This window comes from Lithobates pipiens, unplaced genomic scaffold (genome assembly GCF_037356315.1).
Source record: "Lithobates pipiens isolate NorthernLeopardFrog02 unplaced genomic scaffold, aLitPip1_a1.2 Scaffold_8, whole genome shotgun sequence".
Lineage (NCBI taxonomy): Eukaryota > Metazoa > Chordata > Amphibia > Anura > Ranidae > Lithobates > Lithobates pipiens.
Window position 1 is genome coordinate 488277654 of NW_027507903.1, and position 22395 is coordinate 488300048.

General features: G+C 42.4%; 1 protein-coding gene across 1 annotated transcript in view; it reads right to left on the minus strand.

Moving 5' to 3' along the window:
• Window positions 1-2828: 2828 nt before the first annotated feature.
• The window catches only part of LOC143960419 (poly(3-hydroxybutyrate) depolymerase-like), a 48160-nt gene continuing 28593 nt past the window's right edge, over window positions 2829-22395 (minus strand). Inside the window, exons 7-11 of the mRNA XM_077469009.1 lie at window positions 21043-21151; window positions 14112-14154; window positions 8541-8666; window positions 8331-8356; window positions 2829-3000 (exon numbers count right to left, since the gene is read on the minus strand). Of these exons, the coding sequence (XP_077325135.1) occupies window positions 2933-3000; window positions 8331-8356; window positions 8541-8666; window positions 14112-14154; window positions 21043-21151 (372 nt within the window). The 3' untranslated portion in view covers window positions 2829-2932. The remainder of the gene's footprint in view (window positions 3001-8330; window positions 8357-8540; window positions 8667-14111; window positions 14155-21042; window positions 21152-22395) is intronic.

Sequence of the window (22395 nt, forward strand, 5' to 3'; positions counted from 1 at the left end):
CAAGTCGTACCCCATGATTCCCAATGGTAACCATTCATATCTGTGCAACTTCAAGTTGTACCGACCTCAAAGTAGTCCCTGTACTACTTTGGTCTGACTTTGATGCTAGTTGAGATCCATAGACCTCAAGTTTACATAGGCATTCCCTGAAATTGTGCGACTTTAAAGTTGTGGCAGTGTGAAAGGGGCCTGAGCAGTTTGATGTGACAGATGTGGAAGCCAATGTCCCTTCATCCTTCCATAGCAGTTCTATCTGGACCGCCCATTTTTTCTTACTTTTACTTTGTCGCAGATAATGTTTACTATATTGGTCTACAATTTAGATAATTAAACATTTCTTTTGGGCCCTGCTAACATATTTTGACAGTGTTGTCATGTTAATATATGCAGAACATTTATTATCCACATTACTGCAGATCTTGAATGCACACTATATTACTTTTACCTCTCATGGAAATCTATTCTTAGCATCAACTACTCTTTCTGTAACCACTTCAATACTGGGCACTTTCACCCTCTTCCTGCCCATGCCAATTTTCTGCTTTCAGCACTGTAACACTACAATTGCGCGATCATGCAGCAATCTACCCATATGAAATTATTATCATTTTTTTTGAGACAGATAGAGCTGTCTTTGATTTAGTCACCACTGGGTTTTCTATTTTTTTCTAAATAAGCAAAAAAGGCCAAACATTTTGAAAAAAAAAAAAAAAAGTTTCTTATGCCGCATACACACGATCGGACTTTCGTGTGTGGACTCCAGCAGACTTTTTTTCCCCAAAAGTCAGACGGACCTAGAAATAAAACATGTTTCAAATCTTTCCAATGGACTCGAGTCCGGTCAAAAAAATCCGTTCGTCTGTATGCTAGTTCGATGGACTAAAACTGACGCTAGGGCAGCTATTGGCTACTGGATATGAACTTCCTTATTTTAGTCCGGTCGTACATCATCACGTTCAAATCCGTCGGACTTTGGTGTGCATGTGTGTGGCCAAGTCCTTTCGTTTGGAAAGTCTGTCGGAACTCTGCCGAAAGTCAGTCGGGAAGACCATCGGACCTAGTCCGTCGAAAAGTCCAGTCGTGTGTACGCAGCATTAGTTTCGGTTAGAACAATATGCAAATAAGTTATTTTTCTCCTTCATTTATGTGAGCTGATTAGCCTGCACTGATGCACTGATGCACTGATGGGCACTGATAGGCTGCACACATGGGCACTGGTGGGGCAACACTGATGAGGCAGGAAAGATGGACACTTGCCGGTTACTGGCTCTCCTCCTCTCACACTGTGACAGCGCATGAGGAAAGGAATGCCGATAACCGGCAAGTTTGCATGTGATCACTTGCGATTGTGTCTGAAGGATGTGCGGGGGGTGTGGTTGTGGGAGGAGGTCCATAAATAGAATGAGAAAGCCATGCTGTAGCCATAAACACAAGGCATAACTACTGCGCACAACCATACTGGGACTAGGAAGCTGCCAACATAGATCATGATCTCACCCAATATCAGTCAATATGCAGTAAATAATATGTGGCGCTACCTAGCCCAACTAGAATAGAATCCTGTTAATGAACACTAACTCCACAGATAAAACATTCAATGCGAGCTTCAAAAGCAAAACCTTCATATAAATTAAAAGTGCATGCTGTAGCCATCCTTTTGACTATAGCACAGTCATGAAGTGGTTAAAATAATACTAAGGTTAGTTTTGAACTTTCCTCCTGCTTTTTTAAGGGAATGTCCCTGTGTTCTTGATCTTAGCTTCATATTGAAAATACTGCCCTCTTCAACCGTATTTACACCCTTAGGCCGCGTACACACGGGCGGACTGTTCGCCCAACTTTGTCCGCTGAACAGTGTTTGGGCGGACAGTCCGCTCGTGTGTGGGCTTTCAGCGGACAGTTTCAGCGGACAGTTGGAAGGACAAGGTTTTTCGTAAATTCCGAAAAACTGTCCGCTGAAACCTTGTTTGAGCGAACAGTCCGCCCGTGTGTAGGCTTGTTCGTCAAACAAAGTTGCGCGCATGCTCAGAAAGGATTTTCACGCCGAAAGCTATAATGCAGTGTATAGGACGTCGTATTTTTCGTCCCGTCGTACGTGCCGTTCACGTCATCGCGCACGGTTTCAGCAAACTGTTCGTCCGTCGTGTGTGGCCATGTCCGTCCATGCTAAGTTTGAGCGGACTGTTTGCCGAAACTGTTGGACGGACAAAGTTGGGCGAACAGTCCGCGCGTGTGTACGCGGCCTTAATGTATTTAAAGGTTTCAATCGTATTGCTCCTTTCCCTTCTATCTCCTGTTGATGCAGAGAGTGTCACTGACTTGATGGTGTTAGCACTGCTCTCTGCATCATTACGCTGTGGATGAAAGACACCATGGTAAACCCCCTCAGTAAGCCCTCAGTCTTCTGAGATGAGTTTTATTGGCTGTCATTCAACCTGGAAGACTGAGGGCATCATGTGGCTAAAAGGAAATACTGCAGGAGACAACTCTGCACCTGGAAGGCTCTAGTGTTGACTTGGCCAGACAACCATTCAAACACATTCCTTTTAAAAGTATGTCCCGCCTCTTCAGAAAAAAGGAAAGGATGTGATTTTAGGCAAAGTAAAAACATAAATTTTAACAGTTTGAACCTCTATTTAAGAAGTTAAATTATACAGAACTTTGTGAATGTACTTTTGTAACATAAAGAAGTCATGTCAGATTATTATTCATGAAGAATTCATGAAGAGTCAGCATTTTGTTCTTCAATGCTTCTTACTTCATCAACAACTGAAGTGTCTCTCCAGTAATGGATGATTTTAGAGAAAATATCAAGGGAGAGATGGGGATTTAACATATTTTTTTTATTATTTACAAGAAATGACATGACATTTGTAACATTCAGTCCACTAGTGGGTGACCCCACTATTCCATCTCCGCTGCTGTGAAAACTTTAATACTGTCCCAAAGTCCTCAGCATCATCCTTTCAATGCCGACTATCTCAGGTCCATTCTTGTTAGCTGAAAAAGGTGAGTAGGGTTAATGTCACTGGAAAGATGCATATTCTGTGTTTATTAGTGTAACTGTAGGCACATGGGACTGTACTTGAAGTAGAACTTTACCTTAAGGCTGGGTTCACACTGCTGCGATGCGGGAACGCTGCGAATCCGCTGCGGGTTCCCGCATCGCATGACTCCCGGCGGCAGTTCACACTGCCCTATGCGAACTGCTGGGAGTGTCAGTGAAAAGTTAATGACACCCCCAGATCAGTTCGCATATCGCAGTGCGATCTGCAAACTCGGACAGGAATCGGATCGCATGGTGTGAACACCCATGCGATCCGATTCTGCTATGGACCAAAAAAAGGGTCCTGTGCGAGTTTGGGCCGGGTGCGATGTGAATTCAGCCATACTATCTGTATGGCTGAACTCGCATCGCACAGAGATCGGATGTGATTTGCACTGCAGTGCGGTGCGAATCACATCCGATCTCGTCACCGCAGCAGTGTGAACCCAGCCTAAATGAAAAGTTATGCTTTATGTCCTCCTCCCCTTATTTTCTCAAAGTGGGAAGCTGGCTGGGAAGCCGCAAGTTACAGCCGGCTTTCCATACTAAACATGCCAGTGCTGGGGACCCAAAGACCAGCGAACAACCAATCCAGGTGAGAATGGAGCTGGATCCTTGGACAAATAAGTGTCCTTTAATTAAAAGTCAGTAGCTAAAGTATTTGTAACTGCTGACTTTATTTATTTTTTATCTGACTTAACCACTTGCTTACTGGGCACCTAAACTCCCCTCCTGCACAGACCAATTTTCAGCTTTTAGCACTGTCACTCTTTGAATGACAATTGCGCGGTCATACAACACTGTACCCAAATTTTTTCCCCACAAATAGAGCTTTCTTTTGGTGGTATTTGATCACCACTGGGTTGTTTATTTTTTGTTAAAAAAATGTAAAAAGACCAAAAAAAAATACAAAACCATTTTATATTTTGTTAATAAATTATGCAAACAGGCGATTTTTCTCCTTCATTGATGTACACTGATGAGGCTACACTAATGGGCACTGATAGGCTGCATTGATGGGCACTAATAGGCGGCACTGGTGGGCACTGATGAGGTGGCACTGGTGGGCACTGATAGCTGGCATTGATGGGCACTGATGGGTGGCACTGATGGGTGGCACTGAAGGGCATTGATAAGTGGCACTGAGGGGCACTAATAGGTGGCACTGATAACTGGCAGTGATGGGCACTGATGGGTACTGATCAGCACTGGTAGGTGACACTGATAGGCAGCACTGCTAGGTGGCACTGATGAGGCACTGATTAGCACCACTGGGGGGCATTGATAGGTGGCAATTGTGGGCATTGATAGGTGACACTGATTGCTCGCACTTATGTACTGGTGGGCACTAATTTGTTGTTGCTCTGGGCAATGATTTGTGGCACTGGCAGGCAGTACTGGTGGGCATATATGAGACGGCTTCACCTCTTCATCTTCGGGAGCAGAAGCTGATCTGCTTTTTTTTCTGCTCACGCTGTCAGTGTGAGCAGAAAAGAAAAACAATTACAGATCTTCTGTTTACATCACGTGATCAGCTGTCATTGGCTGAAGCTGATCACGTGGTAAGGGGCCGGGATCGACCCCTTACTCTGATCTGTGATTACTCGAGTCTTATTGACTCGGTGATCACATCGCAGGGAGCGCGCGGAGTATGCAAAGGGGTGGATGTCTATTGACAGCTTCCTGGCAAAGCAGATCCACGCTGTAGCTGTCATTTGGCTATAACGTGGATCTGAAGGGGTTAAAAGGGAAGTAAAGGATCCCCCCCATTCATACTTACCTAGGTGGATGCAGCATTGGTCCGATGTTGCATTTGTCCCCTGGCGCCTCTACACTAAGAGCAGAGCGATCGAACAACACCAATCACTCGGTTTTCAGAGCTCCGTGAGCAGAGAGCTGTAGACTGTCAGTCACAGCTCTCTGCTCTTCTCCCTCTCATTGGAGCATTGGGCTGTGGAGGGGGCGGAACGGCCTGTCTCAGCCTCTCAGCGGCCTCTGAGACAGTGCACCTGGCAGATCCATTCTCTGTGGTCGGGATAACATGGTGCCTGGACTGAAATCGGTGACAGGAATGCAAAACGAATTTCACTCCTGTGATCCATAGGAGAAGTATAGCCAAACGAGCCTTGGCTGGACTTCTCCTTTAAGAACTGTTTTAAAGGGGTACTAGGAGGAAAATAAAAAATGCAGTATATGATGGACTCAGTCGGTAGTATTAACAAAGCAGTTTTTTCTTCTGACTACCCACTTTAACATTCTTATTACCTATTGACCTTGCCAGTTTTTTCCCACTCCTTAAACAAGTCAAGCTGTGCAGCAAAAATGTCTTTTACAGGGGTTGTTTGAACAAGCCAGATTACACTGCCTGGGGTGCCTATAATGGTCAAATTTTATCCATGTGTCACTTGAAGACCAGGGCTTTTCTGGCAATTTTTGTTTACATGTAACAGTCAGTATTTTTTGCTAGAAAATTTCTTAGAACTCCCAAACATTCTACATTATTTTAAATATCATATATATATATATATATATATATATATATATATATATATATATATATATATATATACTTTAAAGCATACTTTATATATACTTTAAAGCAGAGGCCCTGGAGAATAAATTGGTAGGCATTGCAATTTTTTATGTCACAAGATATTTTGCACAGCGGTTTTCAAATGCAATTTTTTTTGTGGAAAAAATACACTTTTAGAATTTTCATGCAAATACAGACAATTCATAACCCATTTTTTTGTAAAAATTAAATATGATGTTACACTGAGTAAATAGATGCCAAACATGTCACTCTTTAAAATTGCAGATGTGCATGTAATGGCAGCAAATGACACCAATTTTAAAATCCATATGCGTTGCTTTAAAAGCCTTCACAGGTTACCACTTTAAATTTACACAGTAGGTCTGGAGCTAGAATTACTGCCCTTTAACTGATGTTTGTGGTGATACCTCACATGTGTGGGATGATCCGTGTTTGAGTGCACGTGGGACTGACGCATGCGTATGCCTTGCACGCGAGTACGGTAGGTCTGGGGCACTTAAAAAATTTATTTTTTTACTTTATTTTTACACGTTCGCTTTAATTTCTTTCTTTTTTTAAAGAGGGAGTCTGGCGATTTTTTTTTTTTAAAGTCAGCAGCTACAAATACTGCAGCTGCTGACTTTTAATAAATGGGCACTTACCTTTCCTGGAGTCCAGCGATGTCGGCAGCTGAGGCCGAGCAATCGCTCGGCTCTCGGCTGCTGCCTTGCCATTCTCGATGAGGGAATCAGAAAGTGAACCGGTTCCCTACTGCGCATGCGTGAGCCGTGCAGCGCAATGGGAATGGTCTGCGCTGTCTCTGGGACCCGTGTGTGTCCCAGCAGACAGCGTGCCAGGATGGGTAGAGGCATAGACTCCCATGGGAGTCTCTACCCGGAAGTGGGTGAAAATACCTGTCTTAGACAGGTATCTGCACCCCCCTCCCCCTGAAAGGTGCCAAATGTGACACCGGAGGGGGGGAGGGTTCCAAAAAGCGGAGGTTAAATTTTTGTGTGAACCTCTGCTTTAAATCACTTTTATTGCTGTCACAAGGAATGTAAATATCACCCGTGACAGCAATTGGCATGTGACAGGTACTCTTTATGGAGAGATCTGAGGTCTATAAGACCCCGTATCCCTCCTCTGTTCTTAAAAGCATTTGATCATACCAAGGTCGGTGTGATCAAATGCTTTTCAGTTATGAAAATATCACCATTTACTTCTGGGGAAACCAGAAGTGATGTAAGCTCATCACTTGTGGGTTCCTATATCATAGAAGCGTTCAAAGCAGCTCCAGTCCTTGACCGCCTCTATGATCAGCCAGTGGAAATGCCGGCTGGTCAATTAGGACTCACAGTGGGATGGGAGTAAAGCTGCGGAAGGCAGTAGGAGGGGTCGTTCTGCCCCCTGCTGTTGGTAAAAGCAATCCAGCAGCTAGTTAGCTGCTAGGAATGCTTTTACAAGAGATCGGCTCTAAAAAAACAGTACCGGTATGATGCCTGCAGCCTGGATCCTCCTGGTATAACCACTTGAAGTTTAGCAATGTATAAGTACGTCGCTGGTCATCAAGTGGTTAAACCTTTTTTTCCAAAAGAAAAATAAAACTTGTTGTAACTGCTTAAAAAGTATTAGCTGGAGTAGGGCTTTAATTTGTTTGTCTCGTAATTTTGCCCACATTTCCAGAATCATTTCAAAACGCGGGATGCGTTGGCGATGCCATTACTTTTAATGGCACCTCAATCGTGGTGCAATTTTGTCACGTTAGTCGCGGGATGAATCACGCTGCAATCGCAGCAAAGTTGCAATGCACCAAGCTTGTTGTTCACAAAAAGAGCAGGAGCTTCTTTTGAGCGATATTGCATATTTGCTACAATTGCAGTGTGATTTACCGTGGCAAAATCGCACCGCGATTGGGGTGCCATTAGAGGTAATGACATTGCAAATGCGTACCGCGTTTTTGCCATGTTTCTGGAATGCCCAGGTGTGAATGGAGCCTTAAAGTTCATCTACAACTCCATTTCCATCTAAGATTACCCTGCCCAGGAGGGTGACAACGCTGTTTGCTTTGCAGTGAAATCACACAGCATTACTAAATGAAAGGGATAATAATGAATCTACTGACTGAATCAACAGGTAACAAAAACCAAATGACAGGGGAGACTGTAAATGCTAGTGAAAGACTACTTTATATGTGTAATTTTTTATTTTGCCTATAAGGCTCCTTTCATATGGGCTTTAAGGGCACAGCGATCCCTGCTGAGCAAAGCTGAGTCTGTACACAGACAAGCCTTTGTGAAAGGGGCCTAACAGTATGGTTACGTGATCCATATGTCAAAGGATAAATCCTAAGCATTTCTAATTGGACATAATGGATACTTCAGGAGTATCGGCATAAACGATTGAGTATAAAATAGGTTTGTTTTTAGAAAATAGCAATAAAGAATGTCAGTGATTGGGGTATGCTAGGTTAAAAGGGGTGTGGGCTACACCCCAACAGCCATTTGGATTGAAGAGGGTGGCCTGGGCAGGGCTGAAGTTATGATAGTTGTCATGCTTATCCACTAGTTTGGTTCCAGTTACTGACCAGGAATAAGCACAAATATCAGGATTATGTATTATGTTGGTTCCAGATCAGTGACTCACATTAAAGCTTTAGACAGCCAGGTAATTAGCATTTTCAGCAGGGGGACAGCTAGTTCTCCAAGAAAAGCTAACCTTATTCGTGTAACCATAAAATCATAAATATCTTACCGTATTCTTTACTGCTGAATCCCCACCTGTCCGAGAGACAGAAAAATACTCATTAGATCTCAGATCCTGCAGTTGTATATTTTGTAACTAGATGAAAAGATGTCTTTGCTTCTCTTATTAATAATATGATACACAGTTGTTTTCTTGCTGTTCTGATCTGCAGTTTGTTACATTTCTATACAATGGAGGATGTAATATCAGTAACATTACCAGTCCCAGCATCCATTGAGGTTAGACATGTTAGATTTGGCTTGAGGATAGAGGATAATAAAGTTGTTCAGATCAGCGACTTGGTTGTATCCGGTGTTTCTGGCGTATTTATCACCGAGCTTCTCCCTGCATATAAAAAAAACATTGCTTAATCAGCCAGTAATATGAAGCTTTTCAAGAAATTTGCAAACTCAACACCTATCCCTTTCACTTTTTAAGGGAATTTGTACTATAGGACCACAGGATGCAAAGGCACCTTCATACAGCACAGAGATTCCACATTTGTATTTGGCATTGTATGGAAACAAGACTTTGTTTTTCTTATAAATTAGAGGCAGGTTTTCCAGGTTCCCTTTGCTGCTTAATGGGGTTGAACGCAGGGGAATGCTATACTTAGTGTTTCCCATATGTTTTGAATTAGCCCTCCCATTGTGCACCTCATTCAGGGACTTAAACTGTTTCTGTTTCTTTTTTATTTATTTTTTTAGCTAAAGCAAACACAAAGCAAAGATAAGTGGGACCAATCAGAAAAGGGGAGGAGAGATAATGTGATGGTAATATAATAATATTGCTTAACCAGTTGAGGACCAGCCGCCGTAGTTGTACTGCGGCAGGTTGGCTCCCCTGGGTGAATCGCGGTAGCTGTACATCGACCGCTTTAAGACCATTGGGGGCGCACTTGAGCTGCGATGACGATGCCGATGCGTTGCCCTGTCAGCCGCAATGTCCTCCGGCACCTGGGATCGCTCATGAGAGAAACAGAACAGAGATCTGTCAATCCCAGATTGCAGGGATAACTTGCCACACATTTGTGGCAGTATTGAATTGTAAGTCTTGTGAACTTGCTGCACATCTTCCCTGGCAAGTTGTACACACAGTTGCAGAGCACTTGAAGCACAAGTTCTAGTTAACACGTTTCCAATTTGTAGCAAGTCTCTAGCAAGAGCAAAGTTGCAGTGGTGAGTCTACAGCAAGAGCCCCGCAAGTCTACAGCAAGAGCCCCGCAAGTCTACAGCAAGAGCCCTGCAAGTCTACAGCAAGAGCCCCGCAAGTCTACAGCAAGAGCCCCGCAAGTCTACAGCAAGAGCCCCGCAAGTCTACAGCAAGAGCCCCGCAAGTCTACAGCAAGAGCCCTGCAAGTCGACAGCAAGAGCCATGCAAGTTTACAGCAAGAGCCACGTAAGTCTCAGTTTTTGGCAAGAAAAAAAAAGCAGCGCAAATCTATAATCCCACAATCTAGTGATAGCGAACCCACTCCTTTTAACATAATCCCTTACTGTACACATGTCAAATTCATTCACTCCAACAATCATATATAATAATAAACCCTGTGTCATTGCATAAAATTATTAATCTATCATACATAAATTATTAGATTCTATGAAACAATCCCGTATAGCAAGTAATTGCCCTGCAGCAAGTCCACATTGCATGACTCCAGACCAACTTTCTTTGCAAACATTCTGCAAGTTTTGGTTCAGTTATGTTGTGTAATAGTTATCCCACCACAGGGGCCACTGCAGCTGTGTATTCATCATTGTTTTCTGCTGTGTGTAAGGTTTTTCTTTAATTGGTAATGTAAGTAGTATAGGGAGGTAAAGTGGCAGATGTGAGTAGTATAAGGAGGTATAGTGGCATATGTGGTTAGTATAGGGAGGTATAGTGGCAGATGTGGGTAGTATAGGGTAGTATAGTGGCAGATGTGAGTAGTATAGGGTGGTATAGTGGCAGATGTGAGTAGTATAGGGTGGTATAGTGGCAGATGTGGGTGGTATAGTGGCAGATTTGAGTAGTATAGGGTGGTATACTGGCAGACGTGGGTAGTATAGAGAGGTATAGTGGCAGATGTGAGTAGTATAGGGTGGTATAGTGGCAGATGGGAGTAGTTTAAGGTGGTATAGTGGCAGATGTTGGTAGTTTAGGGTGATATAGTGGCAGATGTGGGTAGTATAGGGTGGTATAGTGGCAGATGTGGGTAGTATAGGGAGGTATTGTGGCAGGTGTGAGTAGTATAGGGTGGTATAGTGGCAGATGTGAGTAATATAGGGAGGTATAGTGGCATATGTGGTTAGTATAGGGAGGTATAGTGGCAGATGTGGGTATTATAGGGTGGTATAGTGGCAGATGTGAGTAGTATAGGGTGGCATATTGGCAGATGTGAGTAGTATAGGGTGGTATAGTGGCAGATGTGAGTAGTATAGGGTGGTATAGTGGCAGATGTGGGTGGTATAGGGGCAGATGGGGGTAGAATAGGGAGGTATAGTGACAGATGTGGGTAGTATAGAGAGGTATAGTGGCAGATGTGAGTTGTATAGGGAGGTATAGTGGCAGATGTGAGTAGTATAGGGTTGTATAGTGGCAGATGTGAGTAATATAGGGTGGTATAGTCTCAGATGTGGGTAGTATAGTCAGGTATAGTGGCAGATGTGGGTAGTATAGGAAGGTATAGAGCAGATGTGGGTAGTATAGGGAGGTATTGTGGCAGATGTGAGTAGTATAGGGAATTATAGTGACAGATGTGAGTAGAATAGGGAGGTATAGTGGCAGATGTGGGTAGTATAGGGATGTATAGCGGCAGATGTGAGTAGAATAGGGTTGTATAGTGGCAGATGTGGGTAGTATAGAAAGGTATAGTGGCAGATGTGGGTAGTATAGGGAGGTATAGTGGCTGATGTGGGTAGTATAGGGTGGTATAGTGGCAGATTTGAGTAGTTTAAGGTGGTATAGTGGCAGATGTTGGTAGTATAGGGTGATATAGTGGCAGATGTGGGTAGTATAGGGAGGTATAGTGGCAGATGTGGGTAGTATAGGGAGGTATTGTGGCAGATGTGAGTAGTATAGGGTGGTATAGTGGCAGATGTGAGTAGTATAGGGTGGTATAGTGGCATATGTGGGTAGTATAGGGAGGTATAGTGGCAGATGTGAGTAATCTAGGGAGGTATAGTGGCAGATGTGAGTAGTGTAGGGTGGTATAGTGGCAGATGTGGGTAGTATAGGGAGGTATAGTGGCAAATGTGAGTAGTATAGGGTGGTATAGTGGCAGATGTGAGTAGTATAGGGTGGTGTAGTGGCAGATGTGAGTAGTTTAAGCTGGTATAATGGCAAATGTGGGTAGTATAGGGTGACATAGTGGAGGATGTGGGTAGTATAGGGAGGTATAGTGGCAGATGTGGGTAGTATAGGGAGGTATTGTGGCAGATGTGAGTAGTATAGGGTGGTATAGGGGCACATGTGGGTAGTATAGGGAGGTATAGTGGCAGATGTGAGTAGTATAGGGTGGTATAGTGGCAGATGTGAGTAGTATAGGGTGGTATAGTTACAGATGTGAGTAGTTTAGGGTGTTATAGTGGCAGATGTGGGTGGTATAGGGGCAGGTGTGGGTAGTATAGGGGGGGGATAGTGGCAGATGTGAGTAGAATAGGGAAGTATAGTGACAGATGTGGGTAGTATAGAGAGGTATAGTGGCAGATGTGAGTAGTATAAGGGGGTATAGTGGCAGATGTGAGTAGTATTGGGTGGTATAATGGCAAATGTGAGTAGTATAGGATAGTATAGTGGCAGATGTGGGTAGTATAGAGAGGTATAGTGGCAGATGTGGGTTGTATAGGGAGGTATAGTGGCAGATGTGGGTAGTATAGGGAGGTATAGTGGCAGATGTGGGTAGTATAGGGAGGTATAGTGGCAGATGTGAGTAGTATAGGGAGGTATAGTGACAGATGTGGGTAGTATAGGGAGGTATAGTGGCAGATGTGGGTTGTATAGGGAGGTATAGTGGCAGATGTGGGTAGTATAGGGAGGTATAGTGGCAGATGTGAGTAGTATAGGGAGGTATAGTGGCAGATGTGGGTAGTATAGGGAGGTATAGTGGCAGATGTGAGTAGTATAGGGAGGTATAGTGGCCGATGTGAGTAGTATAGGGAGGTATAGTGGCAGATGTGAGTAGTATAGGGAGGTATAGTGGCAGATGTGGGTAGTATAGGGAGGTATAGTGGCAGATGTGAGTAGTATAGGGAGGTATAGTGGCAGATGTGAGTAGTATAGGGAGGTATAGTGGCAGATGTGAGTAGTATAGGGTGGTATAATGATCCAGTAATGTTGCATAAGAGCCTTGGCTGTCCGTGGACTCTCCCATTGGCTCCCGCTGCTGTCATTTAAAGTCAGTGAGCCAATGAGGAGAAAGAGGCGGCGGGGCTGAGCCGCAGCTCCATGTCTGAATGGACACACAGAGCACCAGTTCAGCACAAGTGCACATATAGCAAGCGGCTTGCTGTGGGGGGCACTTGGAAGGAGGGAGGGGCCAGGAGCACCAGCGAGGGACCTTAGAAGTGGAGGATCTGGGCTGCTCTTTGCAAAACCTCTGCACAGAGCAGGTAAGTATGACATGTTTGTTATTTTTAAACAAAAATCAAGACTTTAACATCAGTTTAACTACCCCCTGCTACAGCTGAATATCAGGGTAGTGTTGGAGCTCCCTGGATTTTAACTCACTTCCTGTTGTATATCCAGGACAGGAAGTGAGATTTCCCTGTGGGGACACAGGCTGTACCATGCAGTTTGGTTCAGCACAATTTAAAAAATCATACCTGTTGTATTGCATTTCGCAGTCCATTGAAATAATAGACTGTCATAAACACATCGTACAGGAACATGTGATAATGCACGAATGTGTACATTATGGTGTGAACGGGCCCCTAAAAACAAGATTTAGAAAGATTTCAGAAACCTGTTAATGCCATAAATAGACCCGATAGCCTGTGTTGTGTACAAACTTCAATGGCAGGAGCTTAAATGACACAGCTAAATGGGTTAAGCTACATTTGCACGGGCATTTTAGCGATTACCACAGATGATCGCTGGCTGTGCAAACGGGCACAAATAGATGTCACATCCAGTAGCAAGAATCAGTAGATTCTTGCCACTGGGATTTGCACTGGGGCTAAACGCCCTTGTGAATGTAGACTTTTGCCCTGTACATCCAGTTGGATTTTCCTGACGGAAAATGTTCGATAGAACCTTTTTGTCGGAAATTCTGACCGTGTGTAGGCTCCATCAGACTTTTTCCATCAGAATTTCCGTCGCACAAAATTTGAGATCTGGTTCTCAAATTTTCCGACAACAAAATCCATTGTCGGAAATTCTGATCGTGTGTACACAATTCCGACACACAAAGGTCCACACATCCTCGGAATCAAGCAGAAACGCTGCCTGTTGAACTTTGTGTTGTACGTCACCACGTTCTTGACGTTCGCAATTTCCGACCAACTTTGTGTGACCGTGTGTATGCAGGACAAGTTTGAGCCAACATTCGTCTGAAAAATTCCATGGATTTTGTTGTCGGAATGTCCGATCGTGTGTACGGTGCATTAGAAGGTCAACATAACCCTACAGATTTTATTTTTCTCCCTAGGAGCCGTGAACAAGTACAGAAGCATTGGTGGAATTTCTTATGATCTTTATTTTTTTGTACGTAAAATAAACATTTTATACAAAAATAAAAAAGGATATAAAACAAAAACATTTGTGGAAAATGGCAAAATTGCTAATTTGGTTTCCCTTTAAACAATGTCTTACCTTGCCTGAAGACATCCATGGAATACAATGTGCAGTCTGCATTCTGAAATAAATATTATAAAGGGGTCAACAGATTATACATATATACTGCACAGTTTGAGTGCAGACAGTCTGAGAATAAGATGACTGAAAAACGGTTTAGAAAAAGCAACAACTTCTTTTCACTTTCATCAATTCATTGTCTAGACAAGCCTGCCACTAACTAACTTGTGTTCCAGATTGTACAGCCGTGGCCAAAAGTTTTGAGAATAATACAAATATTGTTTTTCACAAAGTCTACTTCTTCAGTGTTTTTAGATCTTTTTGCCAGATGATACTATGGTATACTGAAGTATAATTGCAAGCTTTTTTTTAAGTGTCAAATACTTTGATTTTCAATTACATGAATTTTATGCAAAAAGTCAATAATTACAGCGTTGACCATTCTTTTTCAATACCTCTGCAATTCGCTGTGGCATGCTATCAATCAACTTCTGGGCCACATCCTGACTGATGGCAGCCCACTCTTGCATAATCAATGCTTGGAGTTTATCAGAATTTGTGGGGGTTCTTGTTCACCAGTCTCTTGAAGATTGACCACAAGTTCTCAATGGGATTAAGGTCTGAGGAGTTTTCTGGTCATGGACCCAAAATTTCAATGTTTTGTTCTCCAAGCCACTTAGTTAACACTTTTGCCTTATGGCAAGGTGCTCCATCATGCTGGAAAAGGCATTATTCGTCACCAAACTGTTCTTGAATGGTTGGGAAAAGGTGCTCTCAGAGGATGTTTTTGTACCATTCTTTATTCATGGCTTTGTTCTTAGGCAAAATTGTGAGTGAGCCTACTGCCTTGGCTGACAACCAACCCCACACATTAAAGAGGAAGTAAACCCTGATGGGTTTACTTCCTTTTTGTCTCCCTGCAAAGGTAAAGCATAATGGACTACTATGCATCGCATAGTAGTCCCTCATGTGTCACTTACCTGACACAGGAGCCAGCGAAGTCACCGCTGTCCCCTGTAGTACGGAGCGTCACTCCCGCACATGTGCACAGGAGCCGCCACTAACAGCATTATCGCCGTTAGCAGCGGCATGCTCAGTGCGCCTGTGTCTACAGCGCATGCCCCGTAGACAGCAGTACCTGTCTATATGGAAATATCTCCTAAACCGTGTAGGTTTAGGAGATATTTCTTGGACCTACAGGTAAGCCTTAATCTAGGCTTAACTGTAGGGCAAAGTGGTTTGTAAGGGTTTACAACGACTTTAATGGTCTCAGGATGCTTTACTGTTGGATGCCCCAAACAATCGGAAAAGGGATTTATCAGTGAAAATGACTTTACCCCAGTTTTCACCAGTCCAATCCCTGTACCTTTTGCAGAATATCAATCTGTCTCTAATGTTTTTTCCTGGAGAGAAGTGGCTTCTTTGCTGCCCTTCCTGACACCAGGCCATCCTCCAAAAGTGTTTTGCTTCACTGATGTACTCACACCTGCCTGCTGCCAATCCTGAGCAAGCTCTGCACTGGTGGTGCCCCGATCTCGCAGCTGAATCAACTGTAGGAGATGGTCCTGGCGCTTGCTGGACTTTCTTGGGTGCCCTAAAGCCTTCTTCACAAATGCAGTGGAAATGTTTTTTATGGGAATAAGTTCATTTTCATGGCAAAGAGGGATTTTGCAAATAATTGCAATTCATCTGATCACTCTTCATAACATTCTGGAGTATACACAAATTGCCATCATAAAAACTGAGGCAGCAGACTTTGTGAAAATTAATATTTGTGTCATTCTCAAAACTTTTGGCCATGGCTGTATTCATACCCAGACACCATATATATATATATATATATATATATATATATACACATACATATTTTTATATATATATATATATATATATATATATTTTTTTTTTTTTTTTTTTAATCAATAGTTTTTATTAAAGTTTAATTTTTTATCAAGACAAATGACAGAAATTATGACTAAATAACATATCAGTTACAGTATTTAGATACAAAGATAATAGTATCCAAAAATAATAAAAAATATAATATAAAGAAAACCATATTAATTATCTCAATTATAATAGGGATAATAAAGGTAACGATCGTGAGGTTATTAATACATCCATTGTGGAGACAATACACATATAATATATTTATATACTGCCAATTCAAGTAATTCAAAGATAATGAACCTAAATATATTCCTGAACACCCCTATGGGTGCTAAACTGTGTTCGGGACAGTAATAGTAACCTGTCATTTAATAGATACAAAACAAAGATTAAAATGTTAGAGCGGGGTAAGTAATTGTTTAATTCAAGTTATCTAGGAACAAAGAACTCATGCAATGTTTTGGGGACTAGCCCATTTTAACCATGGCTGCCATATTTTATGAGTATGTTCTTTTTTGTGAGGCCGAAGAGCTAGAATTGATTCATAAATGTAATGAGTTTGAGTCGATTCTATCACTTCTTTTATGGAAGGAGGATCAGGATTTTTCCAGTTCCTCGTTATACTGATCCTGGCTGACAGCAAAATATGCATAAACACATTTCTAAACTGGATAGGATATCGATCAAGATCAATGGATAATAGAGCCAGTGAGGGATTTGGAGGAATGACTGTTTTGGTAATTTCAGACATAACTTGAAAGATTTGTTCCCAATACTTCCCAAGTTTAGGGCATGTCCAAAATGTATGTAACATATCACCTTTTTTTCCCACACAATCTCCAACATTTTTCGTCAAATGTGCCGTTGAATTTAGATATTTTCTCAGGAGTAAGATACCATCGTTGAGTCAATTTAATGGATACTTCCCATAATGTAGAGCAGCATGTGGCTTTATATGTGGTGTTACAAGCTTTTTCCCATTGGTCAACTGTATAGGTGTATCCTAAGTCTTCTTCCCATCTAATTAAAAGGGATAGTCTTTATAAACACACTTTTTTGTTGAAGAAGATTATAGAAAAGGGAGATCCCTTTTTGTTGATGTATGGGGATCTTAAGGAAGGACCAAGCCGATTGGGGAACATTATAGGTCCATGATGGGAGATTGGAAATGCAATTCTTAGATCGGATGTAGCGGAATAAATCTGAATTTGGCAATTGAATTTTTCTTTTGAAGTGTAGGAAATTGTTTGATCACCCCATTATCAAGTAGATCAGATAGATATTTAATTCCCTTCTCTATTCATGGTTTAAATGAGGTTGTCTTCATGAAATTATGTAGAGTATTTAGCGGAATTTGGACTTTGGTAGGAAGAGGGTGTGAGGAAGTTAGATGCAGAAATCGAACCCAGGATTTAAGTGTTGCTAATATTGTTGGGGATATGCGAGAAGGTATCTTGGCTCCAAGTGCCATAGAAGGAATCCATATTGATAGATTATTTCCTGGGACCTTAGCAGTTTCCATCTTCCCCCATATTGTAGATGGAGGAGATAGAAACCATTCCTTAGACTGTGTGAGAACCGAGGCTAAATAATAATCTTGAAAATCCACATACCCTGTTCCTCCAGCTTGACGTTTCTTCACTAAGTTTGAATGAGCACATCTAGATTTCTTACCCTGCCAGATGAATCTAGAAAACAGAGTCTGAAGGGATTGGAAAAATTTTAATGGGATTAGAATCGGGAGAGTTCTAAAAAAGTATAAAATTTGTGGAAGGTGAAGCATTTTAAATGTTGCCAAACGTCCCATCCATGAAGATTCATGGGACGCTAGTTTAGTGAGATTTTCTTGTAATGCATTACGAAGGTGGAATATAATTATATTGGAACAGTGTTTTACATGAATTTGATAATTGAATGCCCAAATATTTAATTGTACTTTCAGTCCATGTATAAGGGAATTTTAATTTAAGATGTTTAGTAGTATTTTCATCTATCCCCAAGTTCAATACACAAGATTTATTCGCGTTAAGCCTGTAATAAGAAATTTTGCTGAACATATTTAGTGTTTCCTGAATTTCCGGTAAAGATTTCACAGGATTAGTAATCATAAGAACAACATCATCTGCAAAAAGGTTGATTTTATGTTCTTGTTCAGCAATGGTAACTCCTAAAAAAAATTTGTTGGACCTAATACTCTCAGCTAGGGGTTCGATAACAAGGTTAAAAATTAGGGTGGGATAAGGGGCATCCTTGTCGTGTACCATTTGTTATTGGGAATGGAGGTGATAAAGAATCCGTAGTATACACTCGAGCCGAGGGGACAGAGTACAGGGCTAATATTGCTTTGTTGATCTGACCTGTTAAGCCAAATTTAGTCAGAACTGATGACAGGTATCCCCAATGAACTCTATCAAACGCTTTTTCAGCGTCAAGCGCCAGAAACAGGGATGGCGATTTGGTGAGTTCTACATGGTGTGTTATATTTATCATTCTTCTAGTTGCATCTGATGCTTGTCTTCCTTTGGTGAAACCCGATTGATCTCTATGGATAAGAGAGGGTAACAAACTATCTAGTCTTTTGGCTATAATTTTCGCATAAATCTAAATTGAGTAAGGAAATTGATCTAAAATTTTTAGGTGAAGATGGTTCCTTATCTGGTTTTGGAAGAGTTACAACAAGAGCATTCAGCATTTCATTGGGAAATGATGAAGAATTGGCTGCTAAATTATAAATGTCACATAGTATAGGTGCTAGAGTACTTTGACATTTTTTTAAATATTCCCCCGTAATGCCATCTGGACCAGGTGATTTCAAGTTAGGAAGGATACGGATAGTTTGTAGAATTTCAGGGATAGTAAAGGGAGAATTGGGAAATTCTAATTGTTGTGGGGAAATATATGGAAGATTGACACTCTCCAAAAAGGTGTCAATCTCCTCCTGAGAAGGTTAATGGGTATCACCATCTTTCTTACTGTTATATAAATCATTATAATATGAGCTAAATGCTTCAGCTATTGAAGAAGGCTTAAGCAATTTTTCATTAGTGTGAGGATGGTACATGAATGGGATTTTAGTCTTAGATCGATAACCTTTAATGCGTAATGCCATTGTTTTCCCCGCTTTGTTCCCTGTTGCATAAGTGGTAGCTCTGAATTTTTTATAGGATGTGTCTCTAGAAGTAAGGTTCTTAATTCATTACGTAACTGGAAAATTTGTGTTTTAATGAAGGGAGAAGGATAATTTTTATTGTGTTCCTCAGCTTTTGCTATCTCCATAGTAAGTTCATCCATTCTCTGAGTTCTCTTTCTCTTAATCTGGTTGAAAAAAGACTCAAGTCCATTCAGTTAAACCCACAGAAAAAAAATAACCCAGCAAAGCATGATCCAATTTGATTCAAACTCCTTCATGATCTCCCAAGAGGCAATGGATTTACTGGATCAGCTTTACCAATAAATGTTAATATCCAGCAATACTTTGTACATTTAGAAGAATCCAGGCTTTTTTTTAAGCCAGAACCAGCTCTTGAGGGAGTCTATTCCACATTTTCACAGCTCTTACTGTGAAGAAGCCTTTCTATATTTGGAGGTTAAAGTGGTTGTAAAGGCAGATCTTAACGCATTCTATGCATTAAGATAAAAAGCCTTCCGTGTGCAGCAGCCCCCTCAGCTTACCTGAGGTCCATATAGATCCAGCAATGTTGTACAAGAGACTTGGCTGTCCGGAATTCCCCTCCTCATTGGCTGAGACAGCAGTGTGGTGCCATTGGCTCCTGCTGCTGTCAATCAAAATCAGTCACCAAATGAGGAGAGGAAAGGGGCAGGCTGGGCAGCGGCTCCGTGTCTGAATGGACACAGGCAGCTGTGACTTGGCTCAGGTGGCTCCATAGCAAGTTGCTTGCTGTGGGGGCAGTCGACAGGAGGGAGGGGCCAGAAGCGCCAAAGAGGAGGATCAAGGCTGCTCTGTGCAAAAGCACTGCACAGAGCAGGTAAGTATAACATGTATTTTTATCTAAAAAAAAAACGAGACTTTAGTATCACTTTAAATATCTTTTCATCCAGACGTAAATTGTGCCCCTTGTGCTCTGCGATGACCTTAAAGTGAATAACTCAACATCAAGTTCACTATATGGACCACTTATGTATTTATACATGTTAATCATATTCCCCCTTAATCTCTTGAATTAATTCAGTTCAGCAGCTAATCTTTCCTTGTAATGTAACTATTTTTAAAGGGAGAAAACATGGGGGAATGTGTTGTTTTTTTATTTTATTTTTATTTTATTTATTTTTATTTGCCTTCGCATACACTTTACTTTGTTACAATAGTGTAGGGATTGGGGCGTGTTCTGCTATTTACTTGTATTCTCTTCCTGTCAAGGTGGACAGGTCAGCCCAGTGTAAGGCTGTAAAGCCCCGTGAAGGATGACCTGTCTCCTTCCTGACCTCAAGGCTGATAACTGACATTATGTATGGAATATTGGAAGAGGGTAAAACTGGCCATTAAAGCGGAGTTCCACTCAAAAGTGGAACTTCCGCTTATCCATCTCCTCTCCCCCTCCAGTGCCACATTTGGCACCTATCAAGGGGAGGGGGAAATGAGCACCTGTTTTTGACAGGTACCGTTCCCCACTTCCGGTAGACGGGGCCGTGACACCATCCTCAGAAGTTTGATCCCCTCCTCTTTCCTCCGCCGCCGGACCAATTAGAAAGCGCAGTGTGCTTGGCGCATGCGCAGTAGAGAACCGGCTGTGAAGCCAAAAGGTTTCACTGCCGGGTTCCCTTATCAGGAATGGCGGCGGCTGCACCCGACAGCTGATCCAAAGATTGGCTGGGGCGCCAACATCGTGGGCTCCCTGGACAGGTAAATGTCTAACAGATTTTTGAGAGTTTTTATCAGCACTAAGGCTGGTCTGGAGAGGAACAGTAAATAAATAGTAAAAAAACAAGTAATTCCCGAGAGGTAAGGCTACACCAATTCAGCAGTGGACATTCTGATTATTACAGGTGCCCAATGGTGACCGGCTCTGCTGGGAGTCAACAAATGGAAGACTTCACTTACGTGCTCCACTCTGGCAGGAAGCAGGGACGTATATATATCCAGCAGTGTCCATTCCATAGGTGGAGGGGGAAGTTGGTTTAAAAAATTCTGACTGGTCGAATAGAATCAACTAGAAGAGAGACAAGGGGAGACAAGTGAATTCAATGGGGAGAACAGTAGCTCCAGCTCCAGGGAAAATAACTTTTTTGGAACTCCCTAGTATACTTCTCCATGAAAAGGGTAACACACTCAGGAATTATGTGCTGCACCACTACTCCTATATGCATGAATGCTTACCTCACAATGGTTCCGCTTTTTATTTGTGGGGTTTGCTTCCAGTGCACGCGGTCACCTCCAGCCATCACCCCTTCTGCTTTTGCAGTCAGTTTTTGTGAGTAACCAAGGATTTTTTTACTAGGTCTTCTTTATTTGGTTGTTCTTGTTGGTGGTTCTTGCTGACAGTAGCATGACGGCGGTTCTTCTTTGCAGTAGCATGTCGGATCCCAAGTGCAAGGAAGGAGTCCCTCTGTTTTGGGCCTCTATCTCTATCCACTTACAGTACTGTAGTGCTCCCCTTCAGGGTCCTGACATTTACAGCCTGGACTATTGCCCCCTACTGGCAAAGATTATATTGGTGCAAATGTTCCCATCGGGTGCCACATCCAAATTAACTAGACCAGAGAGGAATCCCCTAGGTAGACTTTTAAGGCACTCACATAGTTTATAGAAAAAACATGAATTTTATTGAAAAATATAGGCATAATAAAAACAGAATATATTGGAATGGTTACAATAACTATATACTAGACTACCTTCAACTCCAGCCTGCTCTATTGGGCATGGCCCCCTACTCTGCATTATCCAAGGATGGGTTTTCTGCAACATTGCAGGATTTTATGCAAACGTTGGCACTTTTGAGAGCTGGTATATGCTCTGTCTGCTCTGAATGTAGAGGGCATAAATGTGCTCCTACACCTTCCCCACCAAAATCCCTATCTGACACTCCTGAAGCTTTTGCCACCTCTGAACCTTTCGCTGTGGATGCATGCCCCTCCCCCCCCAAAAAAGACACCCCTAGCACAAATCTTCTGCCCCTCAATTTTCCCTTTCGAGTACATATGCTCTCCCCTCTCACTCCAAATTCCCCCTCCCAGCACAAATACTCCTCAATCCCCACCATATCACATCTTCTAGCACATACCTCCCAAATCTCCCCTCCTAGCACAAATTCCCCTAAATCACCACATCCACCCACATTTTTCCTCTTAGTGCAATTCTTACCCCCTGCCGCCTCCCATGTTCCCCCTCCCAACACAACCCCCCCACCTCAAACCCCACATGATGCCACAGTGCGCAGGGCAGACGCCCCTCCTA